Source organism: Haematobia irritans, chromosome 5, assembly GCF_050003625.1.
Source record: "Haematobia irritans isolate KBUSLIRL chromosome 5, ASM5000362v1, whole genome shotgun sequence".
Lineage (NCBI taxonomy): Eukaryota > Metazoa > Arthropoda > Insecta > Diptera > Muscidae > Haematobia > Haematobia irritans.
In genome coordinates, this window is record NC_134401.1 from 99,549,201 (window position 1) to 99,568,164 (window position 18,964).

The 18,964-nt window shown below is 31.8% G+C and overlaps 1 protein-coding gene across 1 annotated transcript; it reads right to left on the reverse strand.

Moving 5' to 3' along the window:
* Positions 1-5,146: 5,146 nt before the first annotated feature.
* On the reverse strand, positions 5,147-17,185 carry LOC142239944 (uncharacterized). The gene is made up of 6 exons (XM_075311676.1): positions 17,011-17,185; positions 8,680-8,948; positions 8,445-8,622; positions 8,131-8,277; positions 5,902-6,274; positions 5,147-5,180 (listed from the first exon to the last, which is right to left on the reverse strand). Exons 1-6 carry the CDS (start codon positions 17,183-17,185, stop codon positions 5,147-5,149), a joined length of 1,176 nt encoding a protein of 391 aa, XP_075167791.1.
* Between the last annotated feature and the right edge of the window lie 1,779 nt (positions 17,186-18,964).

Genomic DNA, 18,964 nt, shown 5'->3' on the forward strand with positions numbered 1-18,964 from the left:
TTATATGGGGACTATATATAATTATGGACCGATGTGGACCAATTTTTGCATGGTTGTTAGAGACCATATACTAACACCATGTACCAAATTTCAGCCGGATCGGATGAAATTTGCTTCTCTTAGAGGCCTCGCAAGCCAAATTTTGGGGTCTGTTTATATGGGGGCTATACGTAAAAGTGGACCGATATGGCCCATTTGCAATACCATCCAACCTACATCAATAACAACTACTTGTGCCAAGTTTCAAGTCGATAGCTTGTTTCGTTCGGAAGTTAGCGTGATTTCAACAGACGGACGGACGGACGGACGGACATGCTCAGATCGACTCAGAATTTCACCACGACCCAGAATATATATACTTTATGGGGTCTTAGAGCAATATTTCGATGTGTTACAAATGGAATGACAAAGTTAATATACCCCCCATCCTATGGTGGTGGGTATAAAAATGGTTATATCTTTTTTTTTTTTTTTTAATAATTTTGTTTTTGTCTTTTGCAGGTTATTTACTGGTTTTTGGAGATATTTCATGGCTACATATGATGTGCAGCAACGAGTCAAAATCATTCAATTTTTTTATTCTTCTGGAAGGTCAATTATTACAATTCAACGAAATTAGTCTCCCGTTTTGAGGAACATGGAAGAGTGTCAGATCTTCCAGGAAGAGGAAGAGGTCGATCTGTGCGCAATGAAGCAGTTGGGGAGGCTGCACGACAGAGTGTAAACGAAGACCCATCTGTCTCTACTCGTCGTCGTTGTACTCAATTGGGAATCTCCAGAACATCCCTGCAAAGAATTTTGAAGCGGGATCTTAAAATGTTTCCGTATAAAATTCAAATGGCACAGCAACTGCTCTCCCAAGACCATCAGGGACGCCTGCAATATGCTATTCGTTTTAGTCAAATAGCCAGAGATTATGATAACTTTTTAAACAATCTTATAATGAGCGATGATGCTCATTTCTACTTAAATGGCTATGTAAACAAACAAAATTGTAGATTTTGGGGCACTCACAATCCTAGGGCATTACATCAGCGTGAATTACACCCCGCCAGATGTACTGTTTGGTGCGGTGTTATGACTGATAAAATTATCGGTCCATATTTTTTCGAAGACGTGGAGGGTCACCCAGAAACGGTTAACGGGGCTCTGTATAGGACTATGATAGACAATTTTTCGCGTCCACATGTTGAGAATAATCTAAATATATGGTTCCTGCAAAATGAAGCAACTGCGCATACAGCAAGAGCGACAATGGAACTTCTTCATAACATTTTTGGTGAACGAATAATTTCCAGAAATTGTGATTTTGCTTGGCTCCACGTTCACCAGATTTGACCGCTCCAGACTTTTTTGTGGGGCTATTTGAAATATAAACCCCAAACAATTCAAGAGTTTAAGCACAACATTCAAGCAGAAATAAGCAACTTGGAACCAGAAACTCTATGGGCAGTAATGGAAAATGCGGTTAAAAGAGCCAATTTTTGTTTGCAAGAAAATGGACACCATTTGAGAGATGTTATATTTCACACTTAAATGTAAAAAATTTCCATGAATTAAATATCTAAAAACATAAAACAAATCAATAAAAAATAAAAACAAGAAAAAAAATTACAGTTATTTTTAATCCTTCAGTCCTTTTTTGGCCACCCGTATTTCATCAAATAAACTGCTAAATCCATTCTACAATAGTTGCGATTTTTAAAAAATATTTGAGTTCAACCGTTTCAGACATGCGATTGAATGCATTAAAACTCATAAAAAATTATAAAAAATATTTATTTGGCCAAATATCACAAAATTTTTTAATTCACATCCAAAACTCTGAATCCGGACAACACGGTGTAAAAAATATATATAAAAAATTTTGCCAAAAATTTATTTCTATAGAATATTTTGTCAAAATTTTATTTCTATAGAATATTTTTTCAAAGTTTTATTTCTATAGAAAATTTTGTCAAAATCTTATTTCTATAGAAAATGTTGTCAAAAATTTGTTTTTATAGAAAATTTTGACAAAATTAGATTTCTATAGAAATTTTGACAAAATTTTATTTCTATAAAAAAATTTTAGTTCTATAGACAATTTTGTTAAAATTTTATTTCTATAGAAAATTTTGTCAAAATTTTATTTCTATAGAATATTTTTTCAATAGAAAATTTTGTCAAAATCTTATTTCTTTAGAAAATGTTGTCAAAATTTTATTTCTATAGAAAATGTTGTCAAAATTTTATATCTATAGAAAGTTTCAAAACTTTATTTCCATACACTGAAATTTTAGGATGAGAAATTTACAAAATATGAAGGACAAATTTCTTTAAAATAATGAAATTTTAATAAAAATAAAGTTTGTAATCTTTGCTTCAAAAATTTTATTCATTAAATTTAGGACACAAATTTTGTAAATTTGCGTCCCTCCGGTAAAGTCGCATGTCTTTGAACTAAGGCTAATTTTCCTTAAAGTAAAGAAACACATTTTTGATTTAAAGAAATTGTCCTTAAATTAACTGAAATATTGAATCTTTAGATTTAAGATAAAAACGCATCAAATATAGGCTAAGACTTATTTTGAAAATTTAGCGTCTTTGGTTTAAAGATTTTTAACTTTTTTTTTTTGAATTAAGAAAACATTTTGTACTTTGAAATATCCGTTCTAATTTGGATTTTTAAACTGGCATTTTTTTGTACGTGAGTAACATACCTTTATTAATAAACCGCGAAAAAAGAATGAACATTTGATAAATGAGATCTGTATCCAAATTTTAATTTTATTCATCCTAGATTTTAAGCCAGATAGGTTGTTAAAAAATGTATTTATTTAAAAGAAGCCGCATCTTTGCCTCGGAATCAATACCAAAATCCTTAAGGGAAGGCCAAAATCTTTGGAACCAAGTAAACATTTTTTTTGTTGTCAAAACTTTATTTCTATAAAAAATGTTGTCAAAATTTTATGTAAATAGAAAATTTCAAAATTTTGGTTTAATAGAAAATTTCAAAATTTTGTTTTAATAGAAAATTTCAAAACGAATGAAAAATTTATTTCTATAGAAAATTTTGTCAAAATTTTATTTCTATAAAAAATTTTGTCAAAATCATATTTCTCTAGGAAATTTTATCAAAATTTTATTTCTATAGAAAATTTCGTCAAATTTTTATTTCTGTAGAAAATTTTGTCAAAATTTTATTTCCATAGAAAATTTCAAAATTTTATTTCTATAGAAAATTTCAAAATTTTATTTCTGTAGAAAATTTTGTCAAAATTTTATTTCTTTAGAAAATTTTGTTAAAACTTTATTTCTATAGAAAATTTTGTCAAAATTTTATTTCTATAGAAAACTTTTGTTCAAACTTTATTTCTATAGAAAATTTTGTCAAAATTTTATCTCTATAGAAAATTTAGTCAAAATCTTATTTCTATAGAAAATTTTGTCAAAATCTTATTTCTGTAGAAAATTTAGTCAAAATCTTATTTCTATAGAAAATTTTGTCAACATCTTATTTCTGTAGAAAATTTTGTCAAAATTTTATTTCTATAGGAAATTTTTGTTAAAACTTTTTTTCTATAGAAAATTTTGTTAAAATTTTATTTCCATAGAAAATTTTGTCAAAACTTTATTTCTATAGAAAATTTTGTCAACATTTTATTTCTATAGAAAATTTTGTCAAAATCTTATTTCTATAGAAAATTTTGTCAAAATCTTATTTCTATAGAAAATTTTTTCAAAATTTTATTTCTATAGAAAATTTTGTTAAAACTTTATTTCTATAGAAAATTTTGTCAAAATTTTATTTCTATAGAAAATTTTGTCAAAATCTTATTTCTATAAACATTTTTGTCAAAATTTTATTTCTATAGAAAAATTGTGTTAAAACTTTTCTATAGAAAATTTTGTCAAAATTTTATTTCTATAGAAAATTTTGTCAAAATCTTATTTCTATAGAAAATTTTGTCAAAATTTTATTTCTATAGACAATTTTTTTAAAACTTTTTTTCTATAGATAATTTTGTCAAAATTTTTTTCCATAGCAAATTTTGTCAAAATTTTATTTCTATAGACAATTTTTTTAAAACTTTTTTTCTATAGATAATTTTGTCAAAATTTTATTTCTATAGAAAATTTTGTCAAAATTTTATTTCTATAGAAAATTTTGTCAAAATTTTATTTCTATAGAACATTTTGTCAAAATCTTATTTCTATAGAAAATTTTGTCAAAATTTTATTTCTATAGAAAATTTTTGTTAAAACTTTTTGTCTATAGAAAATTTTGTCAAAATTTTATTTCCATAGAAAATTTTGTCAAAAATTTATTTCTATAGAAAATTTTATCAAAATTTTATTTCTATAGAAAATTTTGTCAACATTTTATTTGTATAGAGAAATGGAATATTTCGCAAAATCTACCAAAACATCAAGAATTATACCAATATACCAAACAGTAAAAAAATCTAAATGTTTTGATAGAATTCTACCATCTGTGGGAACCGTGGATTCCAATCACACTCAAATATAAGCATGTCCGATTCCGAAGGTATTGATTCCGAGCCAATGAAGCGGAGAATCGAAGTGAAGGTACCTTTCTCTTTTAAATTTGAGTTTTGCGTATTTGCTTCTAGAAAACAATTCGAAATTTATTCGTTTTATGAAGCTGTTTTCTGCTTGTGTTATGAAATTTCTTTAAAAACTACATCAAAAATTTCTAAATTCATGCTCGACTTCAAGTAGAAATAATTCCATTTTCAAGTAAAAACCGTCTTTACAATGAAGTATTGAAAAACATATCCAATTTTTGAACGATGTTTTGATTTGTAGTCAAGTCAACAAATTTGAAGACGATTTCATGTTGGCTGCAGTCAAAAAAATTTTTTTTTGTCATTTAAGTTTATAGGCTTTTGGATTTGTATTTTAAGGACATGAAATCTATGGCCTGAAAACAATATTTTTTCAGTGCATTAAAGGAAATTTTCTTCTAAATATTGGAGTAATAATGCGTTATTAATTCCAGCTAATGCGTTATAAGTTCATGATACTTACTTTGAAATTAATATTAAAACCATTGTGTAAAAAGTGAATAATTGAAAATCGGCTGCCAGATACCAAGTGTGGGTGCTCACCTACAAAATTAATTAAAAAATTTAAAACAATTTTATACATCATAGTTGCTAAAAATATAGGTCTTACTGAAGTTTTTGGATAAAAATTATTTATCATCAAAATATTTTGCCACCAATTTTCCCTACTGAACGTTCGACAGGGTTCAGTAATATGACGCCAAAATGGTCCATCAGAAAATTTGGTCAATACAGTGCCATTGATTAATATCAATAAACCTATTGATGGTAAAAATCTAAAAAGAGCAAATTAGACCATAGTAAAACAAGTATATATCGGGCCAAATCTTATGCAACCTCCACCACCGATTGCGTAAAAAAATTTACCAAAGACTTTCACGTGATATAACATAATAGTCTATAAAAATATAGACTATGACTTCTTTTGAGGATTTTGTCTCTTTGATTTAAAGTTTTCTTTTGTTTTCTTTCAAATTATAACTTCAAAGTTTTTACTTTGAAGTTATAATTTGGGTTTTAAACTAGCATTTGTTTATACGTGAACAGCTTTTTATTAATATATAGCAAAAACGAGAGTGAAAAATCTATAAATGAGATCTGTATGCTAACTTTAATTTAATTCATCCTAAATTTAAACCTAAGTAGATAGGTCCCTAAAAAATGTTTTTATTTTAAAAAATCCGTAATCTGTGGCTCAGAATCAATACCAAAATCTTTAAGGGAAGGTAAAAATCTTTGGATCCAAGTAATCTTTTTTTTTTAATGTGTACCTACAAGTAAGTGGTGGAGGATAAAAAATCCTACATGTGGCCCATAAATATGAACATACCTTAAAAATCGGCCAACAGTTATTAACAGTAAAAGCTTTATGCATTTTCCCCAACTAGTCTGTGGTTTAATGATAGACATTTCCTTAAATTTCATGTAGAACAATAACCCGCTCATAACCATAAATATTTCTATTATTGGTGTTAAGTTGTGTAAGGCTAATCCAATGGTGCTATTAACAATATTTTCAAAATACTCGGGATTTTGCAAATGAAGGAATTCCATATAGAAAATATGACCATGTAGTACTATCAAAGTACTCACAGAACGTAATCCATCCAAGTAGGAAAAATCTATAGCAATTTTACCACGATAGGGTTGGACGAGACGATTATAATTCCGAGGTACTGAGAATGATGTCAAGAGACGTGATACTGTAAGAAATGGAGTAGAGATCTATGAATTAGATTTGATAACAAATTAAATACGAGTATAAACTGTCCTTAACCCATTACCGCCCTCTGTCCCCATATGAGGACACCTGTTTAAAGTCAAACAGCTATGAGCTACACGTTATTTTTGTAATTCAAAATGCACGTATGACAGCTTTATACTGCATCTAATATATAAACAAAGACACTTGGTCGCATTTGATAAAACCGAATCGGATGAATTTTGCTCATCCATGAGGCTCCGGAGATCAAATCTGAGGATCGGTTTATATGGGGGCTATATATTATTGAACGATCTGGACCAATTTTTGCATGGTTGTTAGAGACCTTATAATTATACCATGTACCAAATTTCAACCGAATCGGATGAATTTTGCTCATCCATGAGGCTCCGCAAGCCAAATCTGGGGATGGGTTTATATGGGGGCTATATATAATTATGGATCGATGTGGACCAATTTTTGCATGTTTGTTACAGACGATATACTAACACCATGCACCAAATTTCAACCGGATCGGATGAAGTTTGCTCCCCCAAGAGGCTCCGCAAGCCAAATCTGAGCGTCGGTTTATATGGGGGCTATACGTAAAAGTAGTCCGATATGGCCCATTTGCAATAACATCCGACCTACATCAATAACAACTACTTGTGACAAGTTTCAACTCGATAGCTTGTTTCGTTCGAAAGTTTGCGTGATTTCAACAGACGGACGGACGGACGGACATGCTTAGATCGCCTCAGAATTTCAGCACGACCCAGAATATATATACTTTATGGTAATTGAGATTTTTAGAGAATTTCTACTTAATCTGCCGAATGTCACCACATGGGGACATCCCTTTTCTCTAAAAAGTGTCAGTTTTTTATTTAAATCTTTTTACTGAATTATTAAAAAACGAGTATATACGGCCGTAAGTTCGGCCAGGCCGAATCTTATGTATCCTCCACCATGGATTGCGTAGAAACTTCTACGAAAGACTGTCATCCACAAAATTCAACTCACTCGGATGACAGGCTCCAAAACCAAATCTGGTGATCGGTTTATATGGGGGCTATATACAATTATGAACCGATATGGACCAATTTTTGCATGGCCATTAGAGACCATATACTAACATCATGTACCCAATTTCAGCCGGATCGGATGAAATTTGTTTCTTTTAGAGGCTATGCAAGCCAAATCGGGGGATCGTTTTATATGGGGGCTATATATAATTATGGATCGATGTGAACCAATTTTTGCATGGTTGTTAGAGACCATATACTAACACTATGTACCGAATTTCAGCCGGATCGGATGAAATTTGCTTCTCTTAGAGGCTCCGCAAGCCAAATCGAGGAATCCGTTTATATGGGGGCTATATGTAATTATGGACTGATGTAGACTAATTTTTGCATGGTTGTTAGAGCCCACATACGAAGACCATGTACCAAATTTCAGCCGAATCGGTTGAAATTTGCTTCTCTTAGAGCAATCGCAAGCCAAATTTGGGGGTCCGTTTATATGGGGGCTAGACGAAAAAGTGGACTGATATGGCCCATTTGCAATACATCCGACCTACATCAATAACAACTACTTGTGCCAAGTTTCAAGTCGATAGCTTGTTTCGTTCGGAAGTTAGCGTGATTTCAAAAGACGGACGGACGGACATGTTCAGATCGACTCAGAATTTCACCACGACCCAGAATATATATACTTTATGGGGTCTTAGAGCAATATTTTGATGTGTTGCAAACGGAATGACAAAGTTAATATAAAATAATATATAAAATAAAGTTTTGTCCGGCAGTTTCATTTTGGGCGTTAATGGGTTAATATACTTTTGCAGAATCTTACCTGAATCTTCATAATTGTTTTTAAAATGTTCATTAATATAGACTCCGTCTGCTGGATGGGTCTTCAGGTAATAATCGTAGAATGATGAAAAAAGTACCAAAAGCCCAAGACCATTGATGATTTTATATAGAATAGTTTCGGCAGCATCTAAAAATATCGACCAATGTAATACAAATTAAGGCAATTTAATTTAACATAAACTAATTTAGCCCCATTTTCGCGAATCAAGGTTAGCGAACCAACTTGAAAATGCTATGGTGGAGGGGATATATAAAATTTTCATACAACAATTATTATTTTTCAATCACATTTACCTTCTTCCAATTGTTCTGTTTCTTTTGGTCTCTCACAGTACTCTATGAAAGTGTTTAATTTTAAATCATACTTTCTTTGAAACTCCTCGTTTAAACATTTTTGGATCATTAATGAGTATTTTGCACGCATTTCTATGTCCAAAGGACGTTTGTGAATTAATTGTAAATCTTCAACTATCTAAAGTATTAAAAATATTGTTTTTTATTTATATGCAACTATGAACGTCAAACTCACCTCTTTATCAATTATACCAAGAGTTTCCTTTTGAGCATCAATGTCCATCGTATGCATACATCTTTCTAAACATACACCAAAGAATAGTTTATCATAATGATAATTAAATCTATGCAATTTATGTGTTTCTATTTTTTTCCAAAGGTCTGAGGAATTATCCGGCTGGACCTGAGCATAGACCATGCAATAGGTGGAAGAAAGAGCTGACTTTCCATTACTGAAACAGGTGTCGTAATCATCGAAAGTATACAATTGAGGTAATGGTGAATCTGTAAATCGATGTAAGAAAAAATTATGTAAATTACAATGAATTAAATGAAATTGTGATTAAAAAATTTTAATCAAAGGGAATTTTATTTTAGCTCCGTTAAGCTATAACTATTTATTTACTTTTTTTTAAATATATTTTATATATTTTTAATTAAAAAATATTTGATTATTTTTAATCAAACTCGGAAGACTAAGTCAATTAAAAAAATGATTGATTTTGTAGATTGATTTTTAGTAGAAAAATTAATTGATACAATAAATTTTTTAACCAAAATAAAAACACTAAGGCAACAAAAAAAGTGATAGAACAAAGTTACGTCTTCACTTAAAAGAATTAGTGATACAATCGTTTTTTTTAATCAAACTAAGAACACAAAGTTAGTTAAGAAACTGAAAGAAAAGTTTCGCGGTTTTTATTTATTTATTACAAGATTTACAATCATAATAAATTATGAAAATAAATATAGGAAATATTAGGTGTTAACAAAAACAACAATTAATTATTCTAATTAACAATTTAACTAACAAATTTATTCAATGTCGATTGCAAAATTTAACTAATTGTTTTACTAATTTAATTTGGTAATTGGATTGAAGTTTAACTACATAAGCCACCGTGGTGCAATGGTTTGCATGCCTGCCTTGCATACACAGGGTCATGGGTTCAAAACTAGTTTCGACCAAACACCAAAAAGTTTTTCAGCGGTGGATTATCCCACCTCAGTAATGTTGGTGACATTTCGGAGAGTTTCAAAGCTTCTCTAAATGGTTTCACTGCAATGTGGAACGCCGTTCGGACTTGCCATTGAGCTTAACATAGAATCGGGCAGCACTCAGTGATAAGAGAGAAGTTCACCACTGCACCCTCAAAAAACATCGCTTCTCTAACATATGTTCCAAGCATATTTTGCAGGAAGTACATATATCATTGGATACTGCCGAAACATTAATATGTTTGTTTTATGTGAACATATTTTATGTTTGGAAGCATTTTGAGCCCAAAAATATTATATGCTTGGAACAATTTTCCGCAAAGAAGATTGTGCTCATTCCCTCATATAATTTTCACTACCACGAAATTTTTTAGTTCTTGGCTCCTTTTTCTGTAATACAAATAATGTTGAAGAAATTATTCAATTTTATACATTTTATCTTTCGCCTGGACGGAGAATCGAACCGAGGACCATACAGTTTGTAAGCCAACACACTATCCGCTGCGCTACGTAGCTGTTATAGTCACCAGTAGACAATTATTGTTATAAGTTACATTTATATAGCATAGTTTGCAGCGCCCACGAGCCCATGCAAACATAACATTATTTAACAGAAAAATACATTTGTTGGCCACGTGGAGCAGTGGTTAGCATGTCTGCCTTGTATGCAAAGGGTTGTGTGTTCAATATCTGCTCCGACCGAACACTTTTTTTATACCCTCCACCATAGGATGGGGGGTATATTAACTTTGTCATTCCGTTTGTAACACATCGAAATATTGCTCTAAGACCCCATAAAGTATATATATTCTGGGTCGTGGTGAAATTCTGAGTCGATCTGAGCATGTCCGTCCGTCCGTCCGTCTGTTGAAATCACGCTAACTTCCGAACGAAACAAGCTATCGACTTGAAACTTGGCACAAGTAGTTGTTATTGATGTAGGTCGGATGGTATTGCAAATGGGCCATATCGGTCCACTTTTACGTATAGCCCCCATATAAACGTACCCCCAAATTTGGCTTGTGAGGCCTATTTGGTACATGGTGTTAGTATATAGTCTCTAACACCCATGCAAAAATTGGTCCACATCGGTCCATAATTATATATAGCCCCCATATAAACCGATCCCCCGATTTGGCTTGCGAGGCCTCTATTAGAAGCAAATTTCATCCGATCCGGCTGAAATTTGGTACATGGTGTAAGTATATGGTCTGTAACAACCATGCAAAAATTGGTCCACATAGGTCCATAATTATATATAGCCCCCATATAAACCGATCCCCCGGTTTGGCTTTCGAGGCCTCTAAGAGAAGCAAATTTCATCCGATCCGGCTGAAATTTGGTACATGGTGTTAGTATATGGTCTGTAACAACCATGCAAAAATTGGTCCACATAGGTCCATAATTATATATAGCCCCCATATAAACCGTCCCCCGGTTTGGCGTGCGAGGCCTCTAAGAGAAGCAAATTTCATCCGATCCGGCTGAAATTTGGTACATGGTATTAGTATATGGTCTGTAATAACCATGCAAAAATTGGTCCACATCGGTCCATAATTATATATAGCCCCCATATAAACCGATCCCCCGATTTGGATTGCGAGGCCGCTAAGAGAAGCAAATTTCATCCGATCCGGCTGAAATTTTGTACATGGTATTAGTATATGGTCTCTAACAACCATGCAAAAATTGGTCCACATCGGTCCATAATTATATATAGCCCCCATATAAACCGATCACCAGATTTGACCTCCGGAGCCTCTTGGAAGACCAAAATTCATCTGATTCAGTTGAAATTTGGTACGTGGTGTTAATATGTGGCCTCAAACTCTCATGCAAAAATTGGTCGATATCGGTCCATAATTATATATAGGCCCCATATAAACCGATCCCCAGATTTGACCTCCAGAGCCCCTTGGAAGAGAAAAATTCTTCCCATTCGGTTGAAATTTGGTACGTGATGTTAGTATATGGTATCCAACAACCATGCAGGAATTGGTTCCTATCAGTCCATAATTATATATAACTCCCATATAAACCGATCCCCAGATTTGCCCTCCGGTGCCTTTTGGAGAAGCAAAATTCATCCGATCTGCTCGAAATTTGGTACGTGGTGGAAGTATATGATATTTAACAACCATGCCAAAAGTGGTCCATATCAGTCCATAATCATACATAGCCTCATATAAACCGATCCCAAAATTTGGTTTTGGAGCCTCTTGGAGGAGCAAATTTCATCCGAGTCGGTTGAAATTTGGTACATTGTGCTAGTATATGGCCGTTAACAAACATTCCTAACTAGGTGCATATCGGTCTATAGTTATATTTAGCCCTCAGATAAATCGATCCCCAATCACACAAAAATTTGTCCATATCAAGTTCATAATTGTATATAGCCCCCATATAAGCGAGCCCCATATTTCAATTCTGGCTCTCTACGTACCGTGCAAAAGTCCATATCGATTCGTAATTATTTGTAGACTTACCTGTACATACCTTTTTTGGTCAATTTAGAAAACGATGTTAAGAAGTTTTAAGATACCACAACCCAAGTAATACGATTGTGGATGTTAATCTTTCATAGAAGTTTCTACGCAATCCATGGTGGAGGGTACATAAGATTCGGCCTGGCCGAACTTACGGCCGTATATACTTGTTTGTTTTTAATTTACACATTTATATTTATACTATATTAAATTTTTATAATGAAACTTAGAAATGTGGGTTATTAAAGATTTACAGTCAGAAACAATACTTGATATAAACGAATGGACTGAGCTTTTGGATAAAATAACATTTTTTTATTACAAAAATAACAATTTTGTAACAAAAAACTGTTTTTGGTATAAAAGTTTGAAATTTTGGAAAGAATTCAAAAACTCTAGCAAAAGAAGAACGTGGAGTCGAGTACAAACATACATAAATAATTTTATAATATACACAATAATTTATTTAGGCGTGAACAGTTTTTTACTAGCATTTAACACCATTTTAATTGCATTTAAAACTTATACTCTTTTGTACTTAATTTCATTTTTACCTTTAAGGCCGGTATTAAGATGGCATTATCGTTCTAAAATGCCTTTTACTTTTCTTTAATAATTCATTTAAAAAAAATAAACTTTTTCAATTGTTTTAGCTGCAAAACTCGAACTTAATGCCCGCTTTTATATTTGAAGGTGTCCGTCAACTCCTCTTGGACTACTTATTAATAAAGAGGAACTAAACATTAATGTTTAATTACATTTTACTGTTTAATTTTTCACTATTTCCTCATTTTTTCATTTTACTGTCCCAACTAAATAATATTTAGACTTAAGCATATCAAATTTTTGGCGTTATCATAAAACAGTTTTCCGAAACAACATACAAGCGGTTTCACAGAAATTTCTCTCTTTTCGTTCTCTCGCTGTGTTATGTTGATATCTTTCGTCAACCCTCCCGGTTTCCATCTCTATTTCTTTCTCTATACTCTCTCCATCTCTATCTCTCTGTCGTTCTCTGAATAAAATTTCACAACATATATATGTTTACTCGAAATTTGTAAATTTATATATGTTTACATTCACACATATTAGTTTTATGAAACATTCATGCCCCAAACATAATATATTCTAACATATTAACATATGTGTCCCAAACATTTAGTGTTAGTTTGGGAACATTAGATGTTTGCAATTAAATATATTGTATTTAAAAATTGTGCCCGAAACACATTTTGTTTATATCGGAACATGTGAAAAATATTTTTCTAACAGTGTGTGGTATCACAATGTCTAAGTGAGTCTGAAATATCGGGCTGCCACTATACTTAACCTAACCTAACTAAATAATTAATTGAATCAATTAAATAACTGATTGACTTTTCCAATCGACATTAATTAAATGAATGATTGAATCAATTAAAAAATTTTATTTGATTTTTCCAATTAACATCAATTAAATGTTTAATTGAATCAATTTAAAAATTATTTGAAATTTTTAAAATCAATTAATTTTTTAATCAAATATTTTTGTATGTCCAATTAAATATGCGATTAATACTATCGTTTTCGTGGTTGTAGGCATTTCAAAAAAAAAAAAAAAAAAATAATTGATTAATTAATTTAGTGATTGAATTAACATATACATTTTATCTTGTGTGTAGAATCCAGTACGCAAAACTCAAATTTAAAGGAGAATTATATCTTAAACGTATACTTACTTAAATACTCCGTTTCGTTGCCTCGGAATCAATACTAAAATCATTAGTGTAAAGACAATATCTTTGGAACGGGGCATGCTATATTTTTCAGTGCAATAATAAAATTTTGCCATGTAATTCTTATAGGAGAATATTTCAATAAAAATCGTATAATTGACTTTTCATGTTTTCAAAAATCGATCGAAAAAGCTGATTTTGTGTTAACATAGTGTGAGAACATATGCACTCAAAGAAAAACATTTGCCGTCCGGAACAAAGCTTTAGCAAACGAAATTCTCTTTTTATTATAAACTACTTTGCTTCTGTTTGTTATAGTTTGGTTCTTAAGTCTTTGGATTTCTTGGGAATATGCTGAATATAACTGATTTTCGCGACAGATTTATTTTAGTCAACTGACTGATAAAATTCGATGATAGCTATATTTTTTTATTTAAAGTCTTTAGATAGAAACATCCTCACCGACTAACATTTACATTTACCTGAAAGAAGGTGACCCACTAGAAAGCAACGTATTTGAACAACATTAAAGACAACTTTTTTAATATAAAGAAATTTTAATTTTTAAATAGTTCATAATCTTTGCAATTTTAAGGAAACTTTGCAAAAGTTTATTTATGATTTATCGCTCGATGTATTGTATTAGTAGTTTAGGAAAATTAGAGTAATTTTTACAACTCTTCAAGGAAAATTTTGGTATTTTGACCATTTTTGTCGAAATCAGAAAAACATATATATGGGAGCTATATCTAAATCTGAATCGATTTCAACTAAATTTGGCACACATAGCTACAATGCTAATTCTACTCCCTGTGGAAAATTTCAACTAAATCGGAGTTAAAAATTGGTCATATGAGTGTAAATCGGGCGAAAGCTATATATGGGAGATATATCTAAATCTGAACCGATTTCAACCAAATTTGGCATGCATAGCTACAATGCTAATTCTACTCCCTGTGCAAAATTTCAACTAAATCGGAGCAAAAAATTGGCCTCTGTGGTCATATGAGTGTAAATCGGGCGAAAGCTATATATGGGAGCTATATCTAAATCTGAACCGATTTCAACAAAATTTGGCACGCATAGCTACAATGCTTATTCTACTCCCTGTGCAAAATTTCAATTAAATCTGAGTAAAAGATTGGCCACTGTGGTCATATGAGTGTACATCGGGCGAACGATATATATGGGAGCTATGTCTAAATCCGAACCGATTTCAATAAAATTAGGCATTCTTGACTATAGTACTAATTGTTCTTCTTGTGCAAAATTTAAAGCAAATTAGGGTAAAACTCTGGCTTCTGGAGCCATATAAGTCCATATCGGGCGAAATATATATATATGGGAGCTATATCTAAATCTGAATCGATTTTGACCATATTTGGCATATACAATAGTATCGTTAAAAGTACCGCTTGTGCAAAATTTGAAGTAAGTCAGGGCAAAACTCTGACTTTTGAGCTTTTGGCAAAATCAATAGGGATCTATTCTGAGCCACAACACATACTTGTGCCAAATTTGAAGTCGATTGGACTAAAACTGCGACCTAGACTTTGATTACAAAAAAGTGTTCACGGACAGACGGACATGGCTATATCGACTCAGGAGCCCACCCTGAGCATTTTTGCCAAAGACACCATGTGTCTACCTCGTCTCCTTCTGGGTGTTACAAACATATGCACTAACTTATAATACCCTGTTCCACAGTGTGGCGCAGGGTATAAACACATCATTCGAAAAAACAAAAAAGTATTTGGCTCTATACGAAGTTAAACTTCCTTCAAAATAAGTTCATTTTAACTTAATGTAGGGGTCATTTTATTTTGAGTGTATTGCGTTTAATAATCTATAAAAGCTCTTAATACATATTGTTTTGTAAAAATTGCAACCTTCAAATTTCTCTCGCATTGATCATGCTCTTCAGTGTTGTGTTTTCAATTGCAAAATTTTCCACTGAACTTGAAAAAAATTGTGTCCTGAAACAAGAATACTGACAACAGCAAGTCAGGTTCAGTGTCGCAAAAAAACGTGTTTCTTTTGCAAACGAATGCGTTTAAAGCGCTGGATGCAAACCGCTGATATTACAAGTGACCTTGATTATAATCAGATGTAGATATATATACCAAGCAAAAAAGCCGTCGCCATTTCGCTAGCCGTTGCACTGATTATTTCAAAAATTTGCAATTTTTATACCCTCCACCATAAGATGGGGGATATATATATGAAAATAAAAATATAATATCAAAAAGTTACAAAGTGTAAATGAGTATTTCAATGTCCCCCTCACATTCACATTTTCTCTAACTGAAGTTCATTTCGAAATCGAGTAAACTTCGAGGTATCGAGAAAATATCAGCTAATTCAAGTTCTGTTGATATTTGTTCAATTTTAATGAACGAACGAATGAAGTGGAATTTGACATGGATCTGTTTCGACATTTTGCTTTCAGAATTTCGAGCAATACCAATACATCCACGGTTGGTTTCATTTCAGTTACAACTTGAAGATCTATTTGGACACCTCTTATCCGAATTGTCTCCGAAACAGCATAACTAAGGGCTACGACACTTTATAATGTTGCCACAATAGTTTGTTTCTTGCTGCACCAAGATGCGGGGCCACCGAAGACTTTAAAAATAAATACACTTACCGATTCCCGGTCATTGTTATCAGATGCCCAATCGGCGTCGGCAAAACCAATTAATTCTTCATCATTTATATTATCTTTGAATATTAATTCATAGTCTTTTGTCCCTTTTATGTAGCGAACTACACTTTTTAGCACTGTCCACACTTTCTAAGAGTTCTCTATATGGCTTTTCTGTAACATCAATTGTATCTTGAGGAAGACATAAACCTTTTTCCATTGGTGTTTTGGCTGTGTTACATTCTTTCACAGAAAATTATTTTAAAATTCTATCAATGTGTGTTTTTTTGGCTTAATTTCATTGTTCCATTCAAACGGTCATATTCAATTTTTGTTCCCAAGTAATATTTTAATGGACAGCAACCCGACAGTACCAAGATTTTTTTTTAAATCTTCTATCATACTCAAATGATTTCCAGCAATTAAAACGTGATACCACATAAATAAATATAAAATTGAGTTTTTCCCGAACTTTGTATAAAGACAAGAGTCGTGTATACACCTTTTGAATCCAAGATTCATTAAGAAGTAATTCTGTAGGAAACCTTGAGCTAATAATCGCGCCTTGTAGCGATCAACATTTTCATCCTCTTTTACTCTGAAAACACATTTCGATTTCAATATTTTCTGATCACGTGTTCGAGGAGCTAATTCCCATACTGAGTTTTCTTTCATTGCATCCAGTTCTTCCAATTATCTTTTTCAGGATGTGCTTCTAAATCGGAATATGTTCTTGGTTCAAGGGTATTTGAAGAAGTGGCTAAATGTGCATCACTTTTCGTGAATTCCAAGATTTTATTCTTTAATCTTTCACTTCGTCTTAGTTGAAATTTCTGTATTACTTCCGGAGATTCATAATTTGATTCCTCACCACTAGTAGCATTATCAACTAATGTGTCTGACCATTGTTCATCTGATGCTAAATGAGATGATTGCAATTCGCTTTCTTCTGAAACGACACAGTCTTCTCTGTCGCCCATAACCTTTTATAATATTAACGGAGAAATTATTTTCAGTTTCAAGTTTTTGAAAAAAACATTTATTTGAGAATTAAATATGCGTATGTACTCGAAGAAAGAATTTTTAAGACAATGAAAAAATACAATTGTTAGTATACATTTAAGAATTCAAAGGGTATGTGATTAAAAATAAAAACATACTCGTAATATCAAAAATTTATAAAGTGTAAATGAGTGCTTCAACACCGGCTTTCCGTCCGTCTGTGAAAATCACGCTAACTTCCCAACGAAACAAGTTATCGACTTGAAACTTAGCACAAGTACACCCTCAAAAAAATCGCTTCTGTAACATATACCCCAAACACATTTTGCTTCAAGCATATATATTTTTAGGATTTGTGCAAACAAAATATTGTTTGTATTGTTCAAACATATTATGTTTCACCTTAGGGCATACACCGGTAGTAAAAGATTTTATTGAATTTTTTTTGTGTGGATATATTTTTAAGGCTCCAATAGGTTACTTCCATTATTTTACTTGCAGCATACTCTCTAGTTCTCTCTTTCTAAACCCATATATATTTATAGGCTATTTCCAAATTAATATATGCTTGCATCTAAGCATATTATATTTACAACATTTTATGTCCCAAACATAATATGTTCTAACATATATGTCCCAAGGTTAGGTTAGGTGGCAGCCCGATGTATCAGGCTCACTTAGACTATTCAGTCCATTGTGATACCACATTGGTGAACTTCTCTCTTATGTCCCAAACATGTTATACTAGTTTATGAAAATATTGAGTTCCAAACATATAATGTTTACACCCAAACATATGAAAAACAGTCTTTTTCGTCCGTGTAGTCGTTATTATATACACGGACGAAAAAGACTATTTTTCATATGTTAGGGTGTAAAAATTATATATTTTATAATTTTTTTTTAAAGCAATATTTTTAAGTGCAAGCATACAATGTTCATAAACTAGCATAACATAATTGGGACATATATGTTAATATGTTAGAACATATTATGCTTGGGACATAACATGTTTGTAAATATAATATGCTTGGATGCAAACATATATTAATTTAGAAATAGCTTTTAAACATATATGTGTTTAGAAAGAGAGACCTAGAGAGTATGTTGTAAGTAAAAGAATGGAAGCAACCAATTGGCGCCTTAAAAATATTTATACACAAAGAAAGTTTAATTATTTTTTTTCTACCAGCGTATGCCTAAGGTGAAACATAATATGTTTGAACAATACAAACAATATTTTGTTATAGAAGCGATTTTTTGAGGATGTAGGACGAAAAGGCCCATATCGGACTACGTTTACGTATAGTCCCCATAAAAACCGACCCCCAGATTTGGTTTGCGGATATTCTAGGAGGAGCAAATATCATCAGATCTAGTTGAAATTTGATACGTGGTGTTAGTATGTTATATGACCTCTAACACTCACAACCGATCCCCAGATTTTGCTTG

Excerpts from the sequence above, each read along its gene's own strand:
- LOC142239944 (XM_075311676.1), bottom strand. The coding sequence starts at position 17,185 with ATGAAAGAAAACTCAGTATGGGAATTAGCTCCTCGAACACGTGATCAG. Across the intron at positions 8,623-8,679 it reads TTGGTATAATTGATAAAGAG|ATAGTTGAAGATTTACAATT; the intron begins GTGAGTTTGACG and ends TTAATACTTTAG. Across the intron at positions 5,181-5,901 it reads ACTGTTGGCCGATTTTTAAG|TAAGACCTATATTTTTAGCA; the intron begins GTATGTTCATAT and ends CAAAAACTTCAG.